The 18437-nt window shown below is 54.6% G+C and overlaps 1 protein-coding gene across 1 annotated transcript in view; it reads right to left on the bottom strand.

Annotated features, from left to right (window-relative positions):
- Positions 1-18437, bottom strand: part of STK32C (serine/threonine kinase 32C) — a 75839-nt gene that overhangs the window by 13280 nt on the left and 44122 nt on the right. Inside the window, exon 3 of the mRNA XM_070470515.1 lies at positions 718-869. Coding sequence (XP_070326616.1) covers positions 718-869 — 152 coding nt within the window. The remainder of the gene's footprint in view (positions 1-717; positions 870-18437) is intronic.

Consider the following 18437-nt stretch of genomic DNA (forward strand, 5'->3'; position numbering starts at 1 on the left):
TGATGGTGGTGGTGATGGTGGTGGTGATGGTGATGGTGATGGTGATGGTGGTGGTGGTGGTGGTGGTGATGGTGATGATGGTGGTGGTGGTGGTGGTGGTGATGGTGGTGGTGGTGGTGGTGGTGGTGATGGTGATGGTGGTGGTGATGGTGGTGGTGATGGTGGTGATGATGGTGGTGGTGATGGTGGTGATGGTGATGGTGGTGATGGTGGTGATGGTGATGGTGGTGATGGTGATGATGGTGATGGTGGTGATGATGGTGGTGGTGGTGGTGATGGCGATGGTGATGGTGGTGATGGTGATGGTGGTGGTGGTGGTGATGGTGATGGTGATGGTGGTGGTGATGGTGATGGTGATGGTGGTGGTGGTGATAGTGATGGTGGTGATGGTGGTGATGGTGATGGTGGTGGTGGTGGTGGTGATGGTGATGGTGATGGTGGTGGTGGTGGTGGTGATGGTGATGGTGATGGTGGTGGTGGTGGTGGTGATGGTGATGGTGATGGTGGTGATGTAATGATGGTGATGGTGGTGATGGTGGTGGTGATGGTGATGGTGGTGATGGTGGTGATGGTGATGATGATGGTGGTGGTCCATGAATGCGTGTGTGTGTGTGCATGTGGACACTTGGACAGCTGCTGGCCCTGGGGGCACTGTGAGGGGGAAGGGTGGGGGGAAGGCACCTGGGGCAGGAGAGGGGGCGCCCCTGGCCCACTCACCAGAGGTTCACCAGGAAGACGTGCTCAATCTCCTGCAGGATCTCCAGCTCCCGGAACACATTTCGGACCTCATCGCGCTCGATGCACTGCTGCTTGTTCATGTACTTCATGGCGTACATCTTCTCTGTGTCCCGCTTCTGCACGATGCACACCTGGGGGCAGAGGGCACGTCAGCCCTGCCGCCGGGGCAGCAGCGCGGCAGGTGTGATGGAAACCGTTGGATTCTCTGTCTTTGGAGGGCCGCGTCTCCTGTGCAGACTGCAGCTGAGCACCCGGTCCGTCACAAAGCCCCTCGCCCTGGGGGCCGGGCTGCAGCACGTGAACCTGGGGACACGATCCGGTCCACGCAGAAGGAAACGTGATGCCTAGAGGGGCTGCAGCTTGGGGACGTGGGGGTGGCGGCGAGAGGGGCGGACTCGCCCCTCCAGCCTCCGAGGGAGCACAGTCCTGCAGGGCCCTTGATTCAGCCCAGATAAACTGAGGCCAGGGCTCTGGCCCTCAGCAACGCAAGAATAAATGTGTGCTGTCTTGAGCCACTCAGCATGTGGTCACTTGTTATAGCAGCAGCTGGACGTGAATGTGGCCACCCAGTGCTCCAGGCGCCCTGAGGGACCCAGACAGGGGCGGGTTACCAGACAGAGCTGTCCACTCTGCCACAAAACACTGCCTTCCAAGCAGCCAGGGCTGCTGTGGGCCGATGGACAGCCGGTCACCGAACCTTCCGGGCCCTGCCAGAACCCAGACCGGGAGAGAAGCCGAGGCAGGTGGCCACACCCCAAGGCTCCTAAAGGCCCCTCTTACCCAGCAAGCCACCCATCTGAGGACAATGAGTCTTTCTGAATCTTTCCTCTCATTTCAGCAAAGTGGCCCTTGGGAGAGCTGGGGCGTTCTCTCCGGAGGCGGCCCTGGCATGGTGACGCCCACCTGGATCTGCCCGGGGACAGCATGGGCCTCACCTCAAGTGCTTTCTTCTCCGGGTCTCCGTGTTCCCAGCCCGGCCTGAGAATGTCACCCAGGAACGCAGACTGTCAGACAGCACACAGGGACCTGGCCCTTGTGGTTCCATGACTGTGTTGGATAGAGTGCAGCCACACCCACTGGAGGCCAGGTCACCAGAGGGGCAGGTGGGCTGCTAACGGGGGCTCCTGGCCGAGGTCATGGGAGAGGGACGCCAGAGCTTCAGTGGACCAAGGCCCATGCCGTGACCGTCAGCCTGGCCAAACCCCTGGGAGCTCTGAAGGCTAGAGCTAACCCTGGAGCCAGTGTCCACACTCCTGGTGATTCCCCCGGGCAGCCAAAAGAGCTGCCCCACCCCAGCTGCAGGGAAAGGCCCCCGAGCCCTTTCAAGTGAGAAACTCCAGCCCATCCCACCCTCGGCCTGGAGCTGGGAGCCCTGGCGGACAGGCGCTGCCTCCGCAGGCTGCTGACCAGGGCGCGAGAATGGGCCTGCGGTGCTGATGTGAGCCAGAAACTCAAGTGAGATCCTGATACTTAGAGGCCAGGTCCCGGCTCCCTCCCAGACGGACGCAGAAACACCGCATCCTAGAATAACATCAGGCCCTGCTTCGGCCGCCAGCTGGCTCCTGACCACACACCCAGCCACGCCACTGCTCGCTGGACACTGCGCCCGAGGGCTGCGGGTGCGGCCAGGCGGCACCTCCTTCATCCAGCGGGGCTCATGGCCCCGGACCCGCTGCTCAGACCGATCGTTCAGGTGCAGTGAGGTGCTGGGACCAGAGAGCCCCCAGCTGCCCACCGGGGGCCTGGGGACTGAAGGGGCCCTCTGGGGTCTGAGGTCTGTGGACCCAGAGGGCGTCGCTGGGCTGCTCTTGGCCTCAGCATCCTCGGCCCTGCCCGGCGAGGGGCCCTGCGCACCACGGGGCCGGAAGGTGTGTGTGCTGAGCACCAGGCCTGCCCCGAGAGCAGGAGGCGGCGGTAGGTGCCTGGGGCTGCCACGAGGGAGGGGCCGGAGGCAGCCCAGGAAGGGCGCCGTCTAGGGATGGCGACTTTTTTCCCTAACTTGCAGCATTTTCCAGATGGCTTTTAACACGGTTGCTTTGAAAGCCAGTTGGAACGTTCGAAATTGAAAACAAGGGTAAACGGCGTGAACGGCAGCTGACCCCCGCCCTGGGTTCAGCTCCGGGGCCCTTCGGCTGAGGCTCCGTTAGGTTCAGGAAGAGCTGCTGTCCGTCGTCCCCGGGCGGTGTGGCGGGCGTCCCCAGAGCAGCCCACGCTCTCAGCATGGGGAGGAGGAGAAACCGGTGCCTGCGGTGGCGACTCAGCACCCCGTGCTGGGCCAGGAGTCCTCTCCTCCCATCTGGCAGCCCCGCGCACACCCGAGGCTCCCACGTCAGGGCCTTGATGCTCAGCTCTGGGGAGGTCGGGGTCTGGGATACTCAGCTTCTTGCCCGGGGCTGTGACACGCCGTCTTCTCCCCAGGAGGGATGCCGGGGGCTAGGCCAAGCACCGTCCGCGCCCAGGGTCCCAGCCCTGCAGCTCAGGGCTCCTCCGAGCCAGAGGCAAGCCAGGACGGATGGAGCGATGGAGCGTGAGAGGGACCCAGGCCTCCTGAGTCTGGGCTCTGTGTTCTGGAATGTTCTCAGCTCATCTTGAATTCTAGCCAAACCCCGAGTGCAGAGGTCAGATCTTGCCTCCCTGGGGGTTTCTGGAGAGCACAAAAGGACCGTGAGAGCAGGGAAGCCTGCAGAGGGGGTCCGGGAGCTGCCCGGAGCGGCGGGGTCTCCGTGGGGAGCCCTCGGGAGGGGAAGGCAGGGCGTTTCCTGGCTCTTGCCGTCCAGGCACAGCCTACTGGGAGGAAGACACGAGTCAGAGCTGGTCTGTGAACGTGGCTCTCCCTGGGGGTTGGTGCTGGGAGCCCGCGGGCCGTCCGCCGACGCACAGCAGCCCGGAACGCCCGTGCTGCCCCAGCTCTGTGTGACACGGCTCACCTGGGGCCACTCGGCCTGCGCAGTTGCCCCTCACCCTTGCTTGAGCTGGGAGCCCTCTAGCATGGCCTGTCCAGGAGCACAGAGTCAGGACAGGCTGGATTGCCTTTGACTCCCTGTGACCCGGCGGCCTCTTCTCTCCTGGGCTGACCTGGGAGAATATCCCCTAGATCTAGATCTAGATCCCCTAGATCTCGGGGAGGCCTGCATCTCCTGTGCCCTCTCTGGGGCCCATGGTGAAGTCACAAAAGGCTGGTGGGTTTTAAGCTCACTGGTTTAGAGTCACATTAGAGGAGATATCCATTTAAAGATTTCGCTTTTACTGGGCTTCCCCGGTTGAGTGCCGAAGAATTGATGCTTTTGAACTATGGTATTGGAGAAGACTCTTGAGAGTCCCCTGGACTGCAAGGAGGTCAAACCAGTCAATCCTAGAGGAGATCAGTCTTGAGTATTCTTTGGAAGGACTGATGTTGAAGCTGAAACTCCAATACTTTGGCCACCTGGTGTGAAGAGCTGACTCACTGGAAAAGACCCTGATGCTGGGAAAGATTGAAGGCAGGAAGAGAAGGGGACGACAGAGGATGAGATGGTTGGATGGCATCACTGACTCGATGGACATGAGTTTGAGTAAGCTCCGGGAGTTGGTGATGGACAGGAAGGCCTGGAGTATTGCAGTCCATGAGATCACAAAGAGTCGGACACAGCTGAGCGACTGAACTGAACTGGGCTTCCCTGGTGGTCCACTGGTTAAGAAATCTGCCTTGCAATGTGAGGGCCAGCGGTTCAATCCCTGGTCCGGAAGATTCCACACGCTGCAGGTCAGCTAAGCTGTGGGCCACAATGACTGAGCATGCACTCTGAGGCCAGCGAGCCACAGCGACGACGCCCGTGTGCCCTGAAGCCTGTGCTCCACAACAAGAAAAGCCACCTCATCGAGAGCCCACGCCCCAAAACTAGAGCAGCCCGGCTCTCACAACCAGGGCAAGGCTCACCCAGCAGTGAAGACCCGGCACAGTCAGAAGTGAAACAGATGCATACACTTAAAAAAGGCTTAGCGTTTACTTGCCAAAGATCATCCCAGGCCACATGAGCTCGAAAAACGTTTGGATCGCTTTCTATATTTCTGAGAGTTTGACAAATAATTTATGTAAGTGCTTATTTTTCTAGTCCAAGGAATAGCCATGATACTGCAAAGATTAAATCTAGTCTTCCCATAGGAGGACACAAAGAGGATGTTAATCAAAAACAGATCTGAGAAGGTTTTTCTCTACCTTCTAAGTAACCTGCCTACAAAACAAAGATTCTGCGTCTTGTCCAAACACCTTCCTGAGCCTCATGCTGTCTTTATTGGGTGTTTGATTACTTAGAAAAAGTAAGTCTTCTCAATATTGAAAGAACTAAGTTTTCTTTTTCCTCAAATATGTGACTTCCTATATTTGCCTTTAGAATCTTTATCACTTTGGTTCAATGGCTAAATATTGTTTCACAATGACCTGCAATATTTCATATTTTCAACGCTTTGACATTTTTTACAAACTTTCCAAAATCAAACATGAAATAGGGTCTCTTTGACCTCTAACTTTGGGATTTTCAAGGAACCCTAGAGAATCTCAAAAGGTTTGTTATCTCACCTTATAAAAACAGAGATATTAAACTAACTAGGCTTATTTGATAAGTTAAGTTACATAGAAAACATTGTCAAATAAAAACTGGTGGTAACTCTTCCCTAAATTATATTATATGGATATATATTACTTATATGTAAGTTTCCAAAGTTATATAAAATGCCTAGAAATTTTTCAATGTCCTCACAATGACTGTATGTTAGTCATAATTCCAATTACCATCACAAATTGTTATATGCAACAGAAAAAAACAAATTTCCATAATTGTATAATTTTGGCAATAAACTCATCAGATCTTTGACCATGGTTATTTTTCAGTCTTTAGCCATTTACAGAGGGTTACTGTTTCACTGATCTTCCCTGAAAGCGTTTACACTCAACTGCAGACAAAAATCCTTCATCTTTAAAAAGTTCATGGAAAGGACTTTGATAAAGACCCTAGAATACAGGTTTCTGGTAACTAAGACCATACCATTGAACTTGGTGAGCCTGTCTAAACTCCAGTGGGAAAACTGACGGGCTCTTTTTTATTTTTTAGATTTATTTTGGCTGCATCGGGTCTTCAGCCGCGGCCCACGGGATCTTCAGCACAGCACCCGGGTTCCCGTCACAGGGCCTCTCCTGCTGCGGACCCCAGGCTCTGGGCGAGCAGGCCTCAGCAGCTGCCTCGCGAGGCTCCCGAGCCGTGGGGTGTGGGCTCAGCTGCCCGGTATCCTGTGGGGTCTCAGGTCCCCGCCCAGGGAGGGAACCAGCGTCCCATGCCCTGGAAGGTGGGCCACCTTCCCACCAGGATAGGTTCTTAAAACTGCTAATCTGAGATTAAAGGAAACAAGAATTAATTACATGGGACTATGTTAACTCATGAAGATGATTATCATTTTTATGACTTTTTGTTTGAAGCACTGCTGATCCCCTAATGTTTGCTTTCCAGGCTTATTATTTTTCTTTCTCTTAAGCTATTAGCTTTCAGCAATCTGGAAAATTACACCTTTGTAAACAGAACTGAGACATTTATCTTCTCTCCCAATCTGTTCCCTCTAAAATTCACAAACTCTTATTAGACATCCTGTTTTCATGAAAATACAGTTATTTATATAAGGTCAGTAGAATATGTTCTCCTATTGAATTTAAAACATTGGTTATGTTACCAGACTTTCGCTGGAATGTTGTATTTAAAATGATGCAGTGGTTCTGGGTTTTTTCAACATGAGAATTTTTGCTGCAAGCAGAGACAATTGGCCATAATATAATTTTGCCATAAAAGATAAAATAATAAAAAGAGGGACATTTAAAGGGACTTAATGAAACATGATCAGCAATCACTGCAAAGAAATAGAGGAAAACAACAGAATGGGAAAGACTAGAGATCTCTTCAAGAAAATTAGAGATACCAAGAGAACATTTCAGGCAAAGATGGGTTCGATAAAGGACAGAAATGGTATGGACCTAACAGGAGCAGAAGATATTAAGAAGATGTGGCAAGAATACACAGAAGACTGTACAAAAAAGATCTTCACAACCCAGATAATCACGATGGTGTGATCACTAACCTAGAGCCAGACATCCTGGAATGTGAAGTTAAGTGGGCCCTAGGAAGCATCGCTATGAACAAAGCTAGTGGAGATGATGAAATTCCAGTTGAGTTATTTCAAATCCTGAAAGATGATGCTGTGAAAGTGCTGCACTCAATATGCCAGCAAATTTGGAAAACTCAGCAGTGGCCACAGGACTGCAAGAGGTCAGTTTTCATTCCAATCCCAAAGAAAGGCAATGCCAAAGAATGCTCAAACTACTGCACAAGTGCACTCATCTCACATGATGCTCGTAAAGCAATGCTCAAAATTCTCCAAGCCGGGCTTCAGCAATACGTGAACTGTGAACTTCCAGATGTTCAAGCTGGTTTTAGAAAAGGCAGAGGAACCAGAGATCAAATTGCCAACATTCGCTGGATCATCAAAAAAGCAAGAGAGTTCCAGAAAAACATCTATTTCTGCTTTATTGACTATGCCAAAGCCTTTGACTGTGTGGATCACAATAAACTGTGGAAAATTCTGAAAGAGATGGGCATACCAGACCACCTGACCTGCCTCCTGAGAAACCTATATGCAGGTCAGGAAGCAACAGTTAGAACTGGACATGTAACAACAGACTGGTTCCAAATAAGAAAAGAAGTACATCAAGGCTGTATATTGTCACTCTGCTAATTTAACTTATATGTAGAGTACATCATGAGAAATGCTGGGCTGGAAGAAGCGCAAACTGGAATCAAGATTGTCGGGAGAAATATCAATAACCTCAGATATGCAGATGACACCACCCTTATGGCAGAAAGTGAAGAGGAACTAAAAACTCTCTTGATGAAGGTGAAAGAGGAGAGTGAAAGAGTTGACCTAAAGCTCAACATTCAGAAAATGAAGATCATGGCATCTGGTCCCATCACTTCATGGGAAATAGATGGGGAAACAGTGGAAGCAGTGTCAGACTTTATTTTTTGGGGGGCTCCAAAATCACTGCAGAAGGTGATTGCAGCCATGAAATTAAAAGACGCTTACTCCTTGGAAGGAAAGTTATGACCAACCTAAACAGCATATTAAAAAGCAGAGACATTACTTTGCCAACAAAGGTCTGTGTAGTTAAGGCTATGGTTTTTCCGGTCGTCATGTATGGATGTGAGAGTTGGACTGTGAAGAAAGCTGAGCACCGAAGAATTGATGCTTTTGAACTGTGGTGTTGGAGAAGACTCTTGAGAGTCCCTTGGACTGCAAGGAGATCCAACCAGTCCATCCTAAGGGAGATCAGTCCTGGGTGTTCATTGGAAGGACTGATGTTGAAGCTGAAACTCCAATACCTTGGCCACCTGACGTGAAGAGTTGACTCATTGGAAAAGACCCTGATGCTGGGAGGGATTGGGGGCAGGAGGAGAAGGGGACGACAGAGGATGAGATGGCTGGATGGCATCACCGACTCAATGGACATGAGTTTGAGTAAACTCCGGGAGTTGGTGATGGACAGGGAGGCCTGGCGTGCTGCGATTCATGGGGTCGCAAAGAGTTGGACACGACTCAGCAACAGAACTGAACTGAATGAAACATGAAAATTAACAACAAAAATTTTTAAGGATTTTACTGTGAAAATAAAAATACAAAAAATAGGGACTTCCCTGGTGGTCCACTGGTTGGGACTCCATGCTTACAGGGCAGGGGGAACAGGTTTGATCTCTAGTCAGGGAACTAAGATCCTATATGCCTGTGGCATGGCCAAAAAAAATTGAACTCATTTAACAAGTGTAGATTCATGATTATAGTGTGTTTTAGAGAAAGTGATGATACTTCTTTTGTTAAAGTCAACTGACCATTAAGGATTCAGGATTTAATGTTGGATATAAATTTACGGTCTTAAAAACTGAGATTTCCCTGGAATTCAAATGATCAGACAAAGGATGCTGCTGTTCTTAACAATATAGGGAGCATACATAACTTGTGGCATACATCCGGGTTAGTTGAAAATGATCCCTCACACACTCAGTGCTCATATTACTTGGCTGGATTCTGTGCCAAGTACCAAAATTCTGTCTATGTCATGTTCTCCACCATCGAACAGCAAAAGGGTTTCAAGAAATATATGCTCATCAAGGATCACGTAACCACTTCCTTGTGGGGACTAGGAAGAGCCTGTCTTATTTTTCTGCAAACTTCTAGCATTGCACAGTACATTGGGGAAAGAAGGCATGAGACTGCATCTAAGTTAGCTTGAGAATTGACAATCGGTGCTCTCCAAGACTGTGCTGAACAACTCACCACCCCTTTCATATTAGCTGCAGTTTGGAAACTTCTGGTTTTGACGGGTGGGAGGGATGGCTGTGACCACAGAGGATCTGCTGACTGACATGTTATCATTTTCCAGTGTAGTTTGCAATCTGACTTTTACAGCATTGAAACCCAACTGTCAAACCAAGCCGTCAACCAATTATTTTATCTTTGATGGCCAAGTAGATGTGCAGGGAAACTGCTCAGGACAAAGATGCTTACAGCGACAATTCCAGACAACTCAAATCAGGCTTGACCAGAGACTAAGGCTGACCTTGTGGAGCAATGCTTGTAAAAACCCTGTCAAGTTCCAGCCTGGTGCCTGCCTTACGGGGTCTGCAACATTATAGAGGACTACAGTCACTTCTTGGCAGGTCCCGGGAATCTCAGGATACCATGGGGACATTGAGAAGTGAGGAACTCACCCAAATTTGTGAGTATTAAAGGCACAGTCTGGTGAAGAGATGCTCAGTTAGCTTCTGGCCTCAAGAGGCTTTAAAAAGTCTGCTCAGGAACTCCTCACAGAAGTTCCAGCAAAGCAGGACCTTAAAAGGACCTTAAAAGGACCTACGTGTTCAACCTGCGCTTGTTGCACTGATATCAATAATCAGGTCATGTTTAATGAGACCAGACTGGTTTTGCAAACAAATTAATCTTTGATTATCTTTAAGAAGAATGCGGGTGCGTGTAGGGAGAGAACTGTTTCAGGGAGAGAAAGGGTCACCCTGTGGGGTGTGGAACGGGCACATCTGCCAGCAATTCACATTTCCAGTTCATCTCCCACACTTCTGATGTGGAATCACGAGACATGAAGACTTCCCCGCTCACTGAAGCGGAACAGCTCCGTATAAACCTCAGAGAACCCCCGCAGGTTGCGTGTGGACATCTGTGAGGGTGGGGTGCAGCACCCTCAGAGCTCACCTGATGTCGTCACCAGAGACGTTCCAACCGCGGCCCAGGAAACACACTGCAGCCGCCGGGGTCTGCCCCCAGCCCCCTAGCCAGCGTGGCCCGGGGGTCTCCCTCCTGGGCGCCGCCCCAGCTGGCCGCCCTCTGGTCTGACCTGGTCGACGGTCGCCTTAACCTGCAATCTTCACTCTTCGTTTCCACTGAAATGCCTCTCATTAAGCACTGATGGCTCAGGCCACACAGAAGCCGCACTTGGATGGGAGCCCACCTCCAACCCCTGACCCAGGGCCCAGCCTCCCAACAGCAGCTCCTAAAATGAGACGTGACTGTTTAACTACACTGACCTACTCTCAGGACTGAGAAACTGGCTCACTGAGACGGAGCTCACAGCGGTGGCTCTTCCTGGGCGGGTGTGTGTGCGTGTGTGTGCGTGCGTGCGTGTGTGCACGCATGTGTCTGTGTGCACGTGTGTGCACACGTGTGTGCACACGCGTGTGTGCATGTGTGTGTGTGCACACGTGTGTGTGAGCAGAGTTGGGTACACCCTGAAATATGCTCTCTGCTCACAATCATCTCCAGCCAACACCGCTCACAAGATGGCAGGGTCAGGAAGGCAACTTCCCTCCCATTCCTTCCTTCCTGAAACTGGGGAATCACCCCAGGTGGACAACCTCATCCTCAGGACGGGAAATCAAGGCCAGGAGAACTCGGTGCAGACGGCGCTTGTTAGAACATCTCTCCTCCCACTTCAGCCTCCCACAGACTCCAGTTACCTTTCCACGTGGCCACCTTGTCCAAGCCGGCACAAAACGTCCAGGTTCTGCCTGGAATGTGGGTCCTCATTTCCTTATGAGGGCTCCTGTAGCACGCCAAACTTACATTAAACAAATGGGTCTGCATGCCTCTGTTCCTTTGACTTCAGTTCAGTCGCTCAGTCATGTCCGACTCTTTGCGACCCCGTGAATCGCAACATGCCAGGCCTCCTTGTCCATCACCAACTCCCGGAGTTTGGTTACCCAAACTCATGCCCATCAAGTCGGTGATGCCATCCAGCCATCTCATCCTCTGTCGTCCCCTTCTTCTCCTGCCCCCAATCCCTCCCAGCATCAGGGTCTTTTCCAATGAGTCAACTCTTCGCATGAGGTGGCCAAAGTATTGGAGCTTCAGCTTCAACATCAGTCCTTCCAATGAACACCCAGGACTGATCTCCCTTAGGATGGACTGGTTGGATCTCCTTGCAGTCTCAAGAGTCTTGAGATTCTTCTCCAACACCACGGTTCAAAAGCATCAATTCTTCGATGCTCAGCTTTCTTTATAGTCCAACTCTCACATCCATATGTAACTACTGGAAATACCATAGCTTTGACTAGATGGACCTTTGTTGTCAAAGCAATGTCCTTTGACTTAAGTCATTTTAATTCCCAGGCCCAGCTGAAAGCCCTGCAGGCAGAGGGGTGAGAGCCGGCCCCACCCTGGCCGCCAGCCCTGCGCTCCCCTCCCCAGCTGACTCGGCCTCCTGGCTGCGGGAGGGACTGTGGGAGGCCCCCCAGGCGTGTGCTTTGTCACAGCTGCCGCGGGACACGTCTTCCAAGCTGGCCGGGCCATGAGAACACCCTGCTTCCTCACAGTGCTCCTGACCAGGCCTGCAGGCACGGACGGTACCCACCTCTCAGTGCCCGCCCCGGTCACCTGCTCCCTCCCCCCTTCCAAGTGGCCAGAGTCCAGCCCGCACCCTGACCTCCTGCACACCAGTCAGCCAGGTCCCAGGGGCGGGCAGCACGGCCCCTGCTGGCCCAAGACCGGCCCTTGGAGGCCCGTGGCCATCGGGCACACGCGGGGCTGTCTGAGCCCCGGGCCGGGGGTTCCCTGCAGTCAGGTGACGAGGGCTTTAGATGCTCAGTGACCTGGCCGGAAGAGGCTGAATGGGCTCGGCCCCTCCAAGGAGGCCCCGATGGCAGAATGGCCCCAGTGGTGGCAGGTCAGAGCCCGGGGTCCAGCGTCTCCCTGAGCAGAGGCAGCCTGGCCCCACGTCACACGGAGAAGCGCCGACGGAAGGGCCGGAAGCCTCTGCCTTCGTGAGCAGCCCCCAAGGCTGCGAGTGTGGGTCCTATGAACCCACCTCCTGATGGGACTGGTCTCGCTTCCGAGCTGCTTCCTCCCATAATCGACTTAAGGCAGACAAGAGGAAATGGAATTGGATCTAAGGCGTGAAAAGGAATAAAGTCTGGGGATCCTAGGGCCCCTGGGCAGCCCCGGGCTTTCCCTGGGAAACCCCAATGACCGATGACCCAGAAGAGTCGGTGACCAATGGCAGGGCCACTGCCATTCTAATTGAATGCAGTTCACGTTTTTCAGATTTTTTTTTCTTCCTGGAGCTGACAAGTTGGTCAGAGCATTCATAGGGAAAGACAGTCAAGCAAAAATAGCCAAGAAAAAAAACTTTAAAAGCAGAAGGAGGCAGGGACATGAGCCTGTCAGGTATCAGAGAATGTTACATAAACCTTCTCTGATAATGTGCGGTCTGACCGTGGAACAGATGGGCGGGCCACGGGGTGGACAGAAAACCCAGAAATAGGCCCACCTGCATAAGGACGTCCAGTCTGTGATACAGGCGGTCTCCCAAATTTATGGGGAGAGTAGACTTTTGATTCAAATATGGTGCTGGAATAACTGAATAGCTACATAAAAAGAGACAAAATATGGCCCACTCATGACACTCTAAGTCAGAATCAATTCCAGATGTATAACAGGTTTAACATGAATAAGGAAACAGACGTGACGAAGGAAAAAGCAAACGCTCAACCCGGCTTTTCATGAAGAAATGCAGCGTAAAGCTCCGCGATACCCCCTCGCCTGTCGGGCTGGCAGAGGCCCAGCCTTGGCAGCAGCCCTGGGCGGGGGCCCCGGGGAGCACAGTCCCCATGGAGGGCGGGTGCCTCTGGCAGCATCACACTGCATCCAGCTGCCACCCATGCCGCCCGCCTCTAGGAGCCCGTCTGAAGACGACCGGCTCCCCCACATGCGGCGTGGTGCCCGGGGCCCTGCCAGCGGCCTCAAAGCTGGGGCGCAGCCTGACGCTCACAGGGAACACGTGTGGCGCAGGTCAGCGGGCCCTGCATCCCGAAGGGCCCCTGCGAACGCCAAAGGCATGCTGCTGCTGGGGTGACGTGAAGGACGCGGAGAGCAGGGGTTGTCCTGGGTGATCCAGGGCGCCTCAGTGTCCTCACCGGGGAGCGGAGGGCCCTGGAAGCTGGAGGAGGCAGACGCAGGCTCTCCCTGGAGCTTCAGAAGGTCCAGCCCTCCCCATGGCGACAGTAGCCCAGAGCTGACCCAGCTTGCACGTCCGGCACCACGACTGTGGGTGATGTGTCTGAGCTGCTGCAGCCTCAGAAGCTCATCTGCACACGTGCTCGGGGCCGGCTGTGTGGCCTGAGGGGCAGGGACTGCGGTGGTCTCAGATGAGCATCATGCCCAGAAACACCGTCAAGTCAAAAGCAGAGTGTGGAAAGAGTGTGAACACCAGGCTGCCGGGCATCTGAAAAGCAGAGCCGTGAACGCAGCAGAGAGAAGCCAGTGGGATGTAAACCAAGCTTTCTCAGAGGGAGGACCGGTGGGAGGAAGGCGGAAACAGGACAGAAGGAGCAGCAGCTGAGGCCAGACTTGCCTGAACACAGATCTGAACCTGGCGTCACGCACGGATCTTACATAACCGCTACATTTGACAGAGGAGGCTCTCTAAATACTCAGAGCAAAGTAAAACGTGCAGCTAGCTGCACCCCAGGCCTCCAGCCCCCTGGGCTCCCAGGTGGATCTTGGCCTCTGGTTCCTCGGGGACGCGCCATCGGCTCAGCTCGGGAAACACTCTCCAGACCTGGCGCCTGCACGCGAGCTCGGCGGTGAAGGGCCTGTCCCAACCCGGGGCACCTTCGTCTCACGGCCAACACGTGACTGCAACCGGAAAACCCAACAAAAAGCAGAACAAAAAGGAGCAGTGAAGAAAATGATCCAAACTGAGCATGAAAGACGCTGAAATCCCAAAGAGGCCAATGTGTTAGTCACTCAGTCGTGTCCCCCATGGGCTGTAGCCCACCAGGCCCCTCTGTCCACGGAATTCCCCAGGCAAGAATACTGGAGTGGGTTGCCATTTCCTCCTCCAGGGGATCTTCCCGACCAGGGATTGAACCCGGGTCTCCCACACTGCAAGCAGATTCTTTACCACTAAGCCACCAGTAAATGAGACCTAAACAGAAATCAAAGCTCTACCATTAAAATATCACAGGGCACCACGTGACCCAGCAATCCCATCACTCGGTGTGTGCCCAGGAGAACTCACAGCAGAGACCCAAACAGAGGTTCGCACTCCCGCGTTCACAGCAGCCTGATTCACACCAGGGAAAGGCGGAAAGAATCCCAGCGCCCATCAGGGGACGAACGGAGAAGGGAGTGCAGTCCATCCACGTCACAGGATGCCATCCAGCCTCCGAGGGAAGGAGGTGCTGACACGAGCTGCAGCCCAGGTGAACCCTGAGGACCGCAGGCTACACGCGCTCCGGCAGGAACCCTGTGTGATTCCACCTCACCAGGTGCGTGGACAAGCCTGACGCTAGAGACAGAGAGGAGAGCGGATGTTCCCAGTGCTGAGTCTGTCCTAAAGGAAATCAACCCTGAACACTGACCGGAAGGACTGACACTGAAGCGCAAGCTCCAATACTTTGGGCACCTGATGCAAAGAACTGACTCATTGGAAAAGACCCTGATGTTGGGAAAGATTGAAGGTGGGAGAAGGGGACGACAGAGGGTGAGATGGTTGGGTGGCATCACCGACTCAATGGACAAGAGTTTGGGTAAACTCCAGGAGTTGGTGAGCGACAGGGAAGCCTGGCGTGCTGCAGTCCATGGGTTTGCAGAGTTGGACGTGACCGAGCGACTGAACAACAAGGGCTAGCGGAGGGGGCTACAGTGTTAATGGGGGACAGAGTTTCAGTTGGGAAAATGAGAAAGCTCTGGAGATGAAGTGGTGATGGTTGTACAATAATGTGCATGTACCCAATGCCACTGAATTATATCCTTAAAAAGATGGCAAATCCTAGGTTATGTGTATTTTACTCTAATTTTTTTAACGTTAATACCAAGCCAACTTATATCCCAACTAATCCAGTCTAGAACCTGCTCAAAGGTCAGGAGTACCGGTCTGTGACTATGGAGACAGCTCCATGACATCTCTTGGGCTGCAGCCACGGGTCAGCCCTGCCCTGTGTGGGCAGCGAGCTGGGGCGGGCAGAGCGGTGGGAGCAGGTGGCCAAGGAGCTAGGGCTGGGATCCTTGAGGGTGGCCCCTGATGAGAAAACCGGGTCTGGGTGCGTGTGGTGACTACAAGCAGCCAGGATGGGGGCGGCAGGGCCCTGAGGATGCTGTTGACGCCCACCACTGGCTTTCCTTCAGTGATGCTGCCCACGGCTCCCGGAGACCACCCAAGCAGCGGCAGTCGAGGTGTGGTGGGAAGGTGGAGCCTGGGCTGAAGGCCGGTAGGCACCAACTTCTAAGAGCCAGCGTCCAGATCTGGCGCCTGGACATCTCAGGAGAAGGGACGAAGAGCCTGCTCAGGAAGCTGGAAGCTGATGGCAAGGGCCAGAGCCAAACACGGGCTGCAGGCAAAGCTGTCTCCAGCAGCACCCCTGCCCCGGGTGGCTGCGGACAGCCAGGCTCGCACTCCATTCCAGAACCCGGCACGTTTGAGCCTCAGTCACAGCCGCCCTCTCCCTCCCCCAACGCATCTCCGCCCTGAGGGAGGCACTGAACCCAGAACAGCTCCTGCTGTGTTAACTCAGCGAGATGTCACCGCAGCGCTCCGCCGGGCTGAGCATTTGCCATCCTCCGAGACGTTCCCACGGCAACCGTGAGCGCAGGCTTCTCCCTCAGATGGCAGCGGGGGGAGGCTGGGCGCGGTGGCCTCCCCAGGGGGCCTTGAAAACAGGGAGAGAGGCGTGGCCAAGAGGCTGCCCCAGCTGCAGTCATCTCCCGCCCTCCCCCCCGCACCTCTCAGGTCCGCCTGGGGATCGGGGTCAGGGGAGTCCTCAGGTGGCTAGGACCATCTCAGTCCTTCCCCTGTAACCCAGGCCCCGGCCACGCTGTCCCCTGAGGACGGCGCTTCCCTCTCGCCCCCAGGTACTTTCCCACCAGCCCTTCTGCAGGAGCCGGAGGCCAGGGTGCCCATCTCACCCGGGCGGAGCCCAGGTGGCCAGAGAAGGGTCCCCGGGTCTCCCGCCGGAGAACAGCCCCCATCCCCACCCTGTTTCACGGCGAGTGTCCTGCCTTGGGCCCCACGGCCTCCGGATGGGCCCGAGATGCAGGAGGGCAGAGGGTGGCCAGGCCCACCCACCCAAACACTGACGGTGCAGTCACCCCAGAGGCCCCTGTGGCAGCCCGGCCTTCGTGCAGATGCAGAGGAAAAGGGTGCTGTGAGGTGCGGGCTACGCAGGGCAGCGGGTGAGAGGAGGCCCGGGCAGCGGGGGCAGGAACCACCCACCGTCAGGACCAGGCCTGGGGGGCACGGGGGCCAGGGTGCAGGAGAGCCGGGGTGCTCCTGGCAAACAGCACGTCCTGCCCACTGTGCAGAGCACAGCGTCCAGGGCCGGGCCTTTGGGGACTTGCGGAGCGACGCCCCAGCCCGGCCCCAGGGAAGTGGTCTCCTCCCACAGGGCTGTGCCCATCAGAAGCCTCGATATCCACTTCCTGATTCTGCCCGGCTGGCCAGCTGCCCACTGCTGGGGGCTCTGCAGACCCACCCCTGCCCCCGGACGGCATCAGCAGGAACATAGCACTTCAGCACGGAGAATATCTAGCCCCAAATGCCCCAGGTTAAGCCAGACGGGGCCTTGGTGTTCCCAGGATGAGTCATCCATAGGTGGCAAAGCCAGGGCCCCCCTGCCCACACCTGGGAAGGGTGCGTGAGCCACGACCAGGGCCACCCCAGCCCCTGCCTGGCACTCCCTGCCCTCAGCAGCTGCAGGGAGACAGAGGGCAGTGGGGACAGAGGGCAGGATGGTGGTCAGGGACACAGAAGCCACCGTCTCCAATAAACCAGAAGGAAGGCTGGAAAAGAGAACCATCCGCAGTGACAAAGAAGATGATATATAACAGTTAACACGAAACAACCATGAGAGCAACATACAAACAAATACAACAAAATGTGAGGGATCCCCAGGTGGGTACAATACCGACTTTCCTCCCATTAAATCTTAAAATGCAAGTCCTGCCCAAATTTCAACGAGTTTATTTTTGAGCTTGACGAAACGTATTTGAAAGTTTAATGAGAAATACGAATACGTGAGGGCAGTTGACGCTGTGGAGGAGCACGAGCCGGGCTGTAAATGCACTGAAGGCCCCGGGTTAGAATAAACTGAGCTCCTGGGTCCGGATGGAGCCACGGAGGGCAGAGGGCGGGCGGAGGGCAGAGCAGCTGAGCTGGCCAATTAAAAACGCTCCATTCCGGATGAAGTGCTCTTTGTTCTGAGTATCAGAGTAGTAACACTGGGTGTAAACAGAGGCCAGAGTGAGACACGGCCCCAGGTGGGCCCCGGCGGACACCACGGCCTCCTGAGAACACGGGGAGGCTGCCGGAGGCCCGAGGAGGGGGCCGGGCGGGCAGGAGAGGAAGGCGGGGCGAGGGGGCGGCCTTGATGGGAGCAGGGAGCGGCTCCTGGGCAGGTTCCATCTGGGAAGGCGGGCATTTGATTCTTGCCTCCACCGCCCACCGCCAGGAAGAAGGTGGGGAAGCGACAGACGTTTGATCTAAAAGTAAAAACACACCTTCCGTGTCCTCAGGTAACCAGGCCCAGAGAGAGCGAGTCCAGGCTTTCAGGAGGAGCAGTGAGAAGGGCTGAGGACGCCCCCACCTGCACAGCAGCGTGTGGCCCCGGCCCAGGGTCAGCGTGGTCCTGGAAGTTGCACGGGGGTGCCCCTCAACTGAGCCTGTCCCAGGGGGGCTGCAGACACCACTGACCCACGCAACTCGGGCACCGCACGCCCGTCAGCAGGTCCTGTGATAATCCTGCTAAGTGAGGCCTGGAGCTGGGAGTCAGCTTCCTGGATGCAGAACAGACCTTGCCCACGATGCTGGGGAGGCCCCGCTGCACAGACACAGACACACACATGTGCACACGCACGGACACACACAGAGACACACATGTGCACACACGCAGGCACACACAGGTACACACGCACAGACACACAGAGAGACACACAGACACACATGTGCACACACGCAGGCACACACAGGTACACACACACGTACACACACAGAGACACACACATGTGCACACACGCAGGCACACACAGGTACACACGCACGGACACACAGAGACACACACATGTGCACACATGCAGGCACACACAGGTACACATGCACGGACACACACAGAGACACACAGACACAC

Source organism: Odocoileus virginianus, chromosome 7, assembly GCF_023699985.2.
Source record: "Odocoileus virginianus isolate 20LAN1187 ecotype Illinois chromosome 7, Ovbor_1.2, whole genome shotgun sequence".
Classification (NCBI taxonomy): domain Eukaryota; kingdom Metazoa; phylum Chordata; class Mammalia; order Artiodactyla; family Cervidae; genus Odocoileus; species Odocoileus virginianus.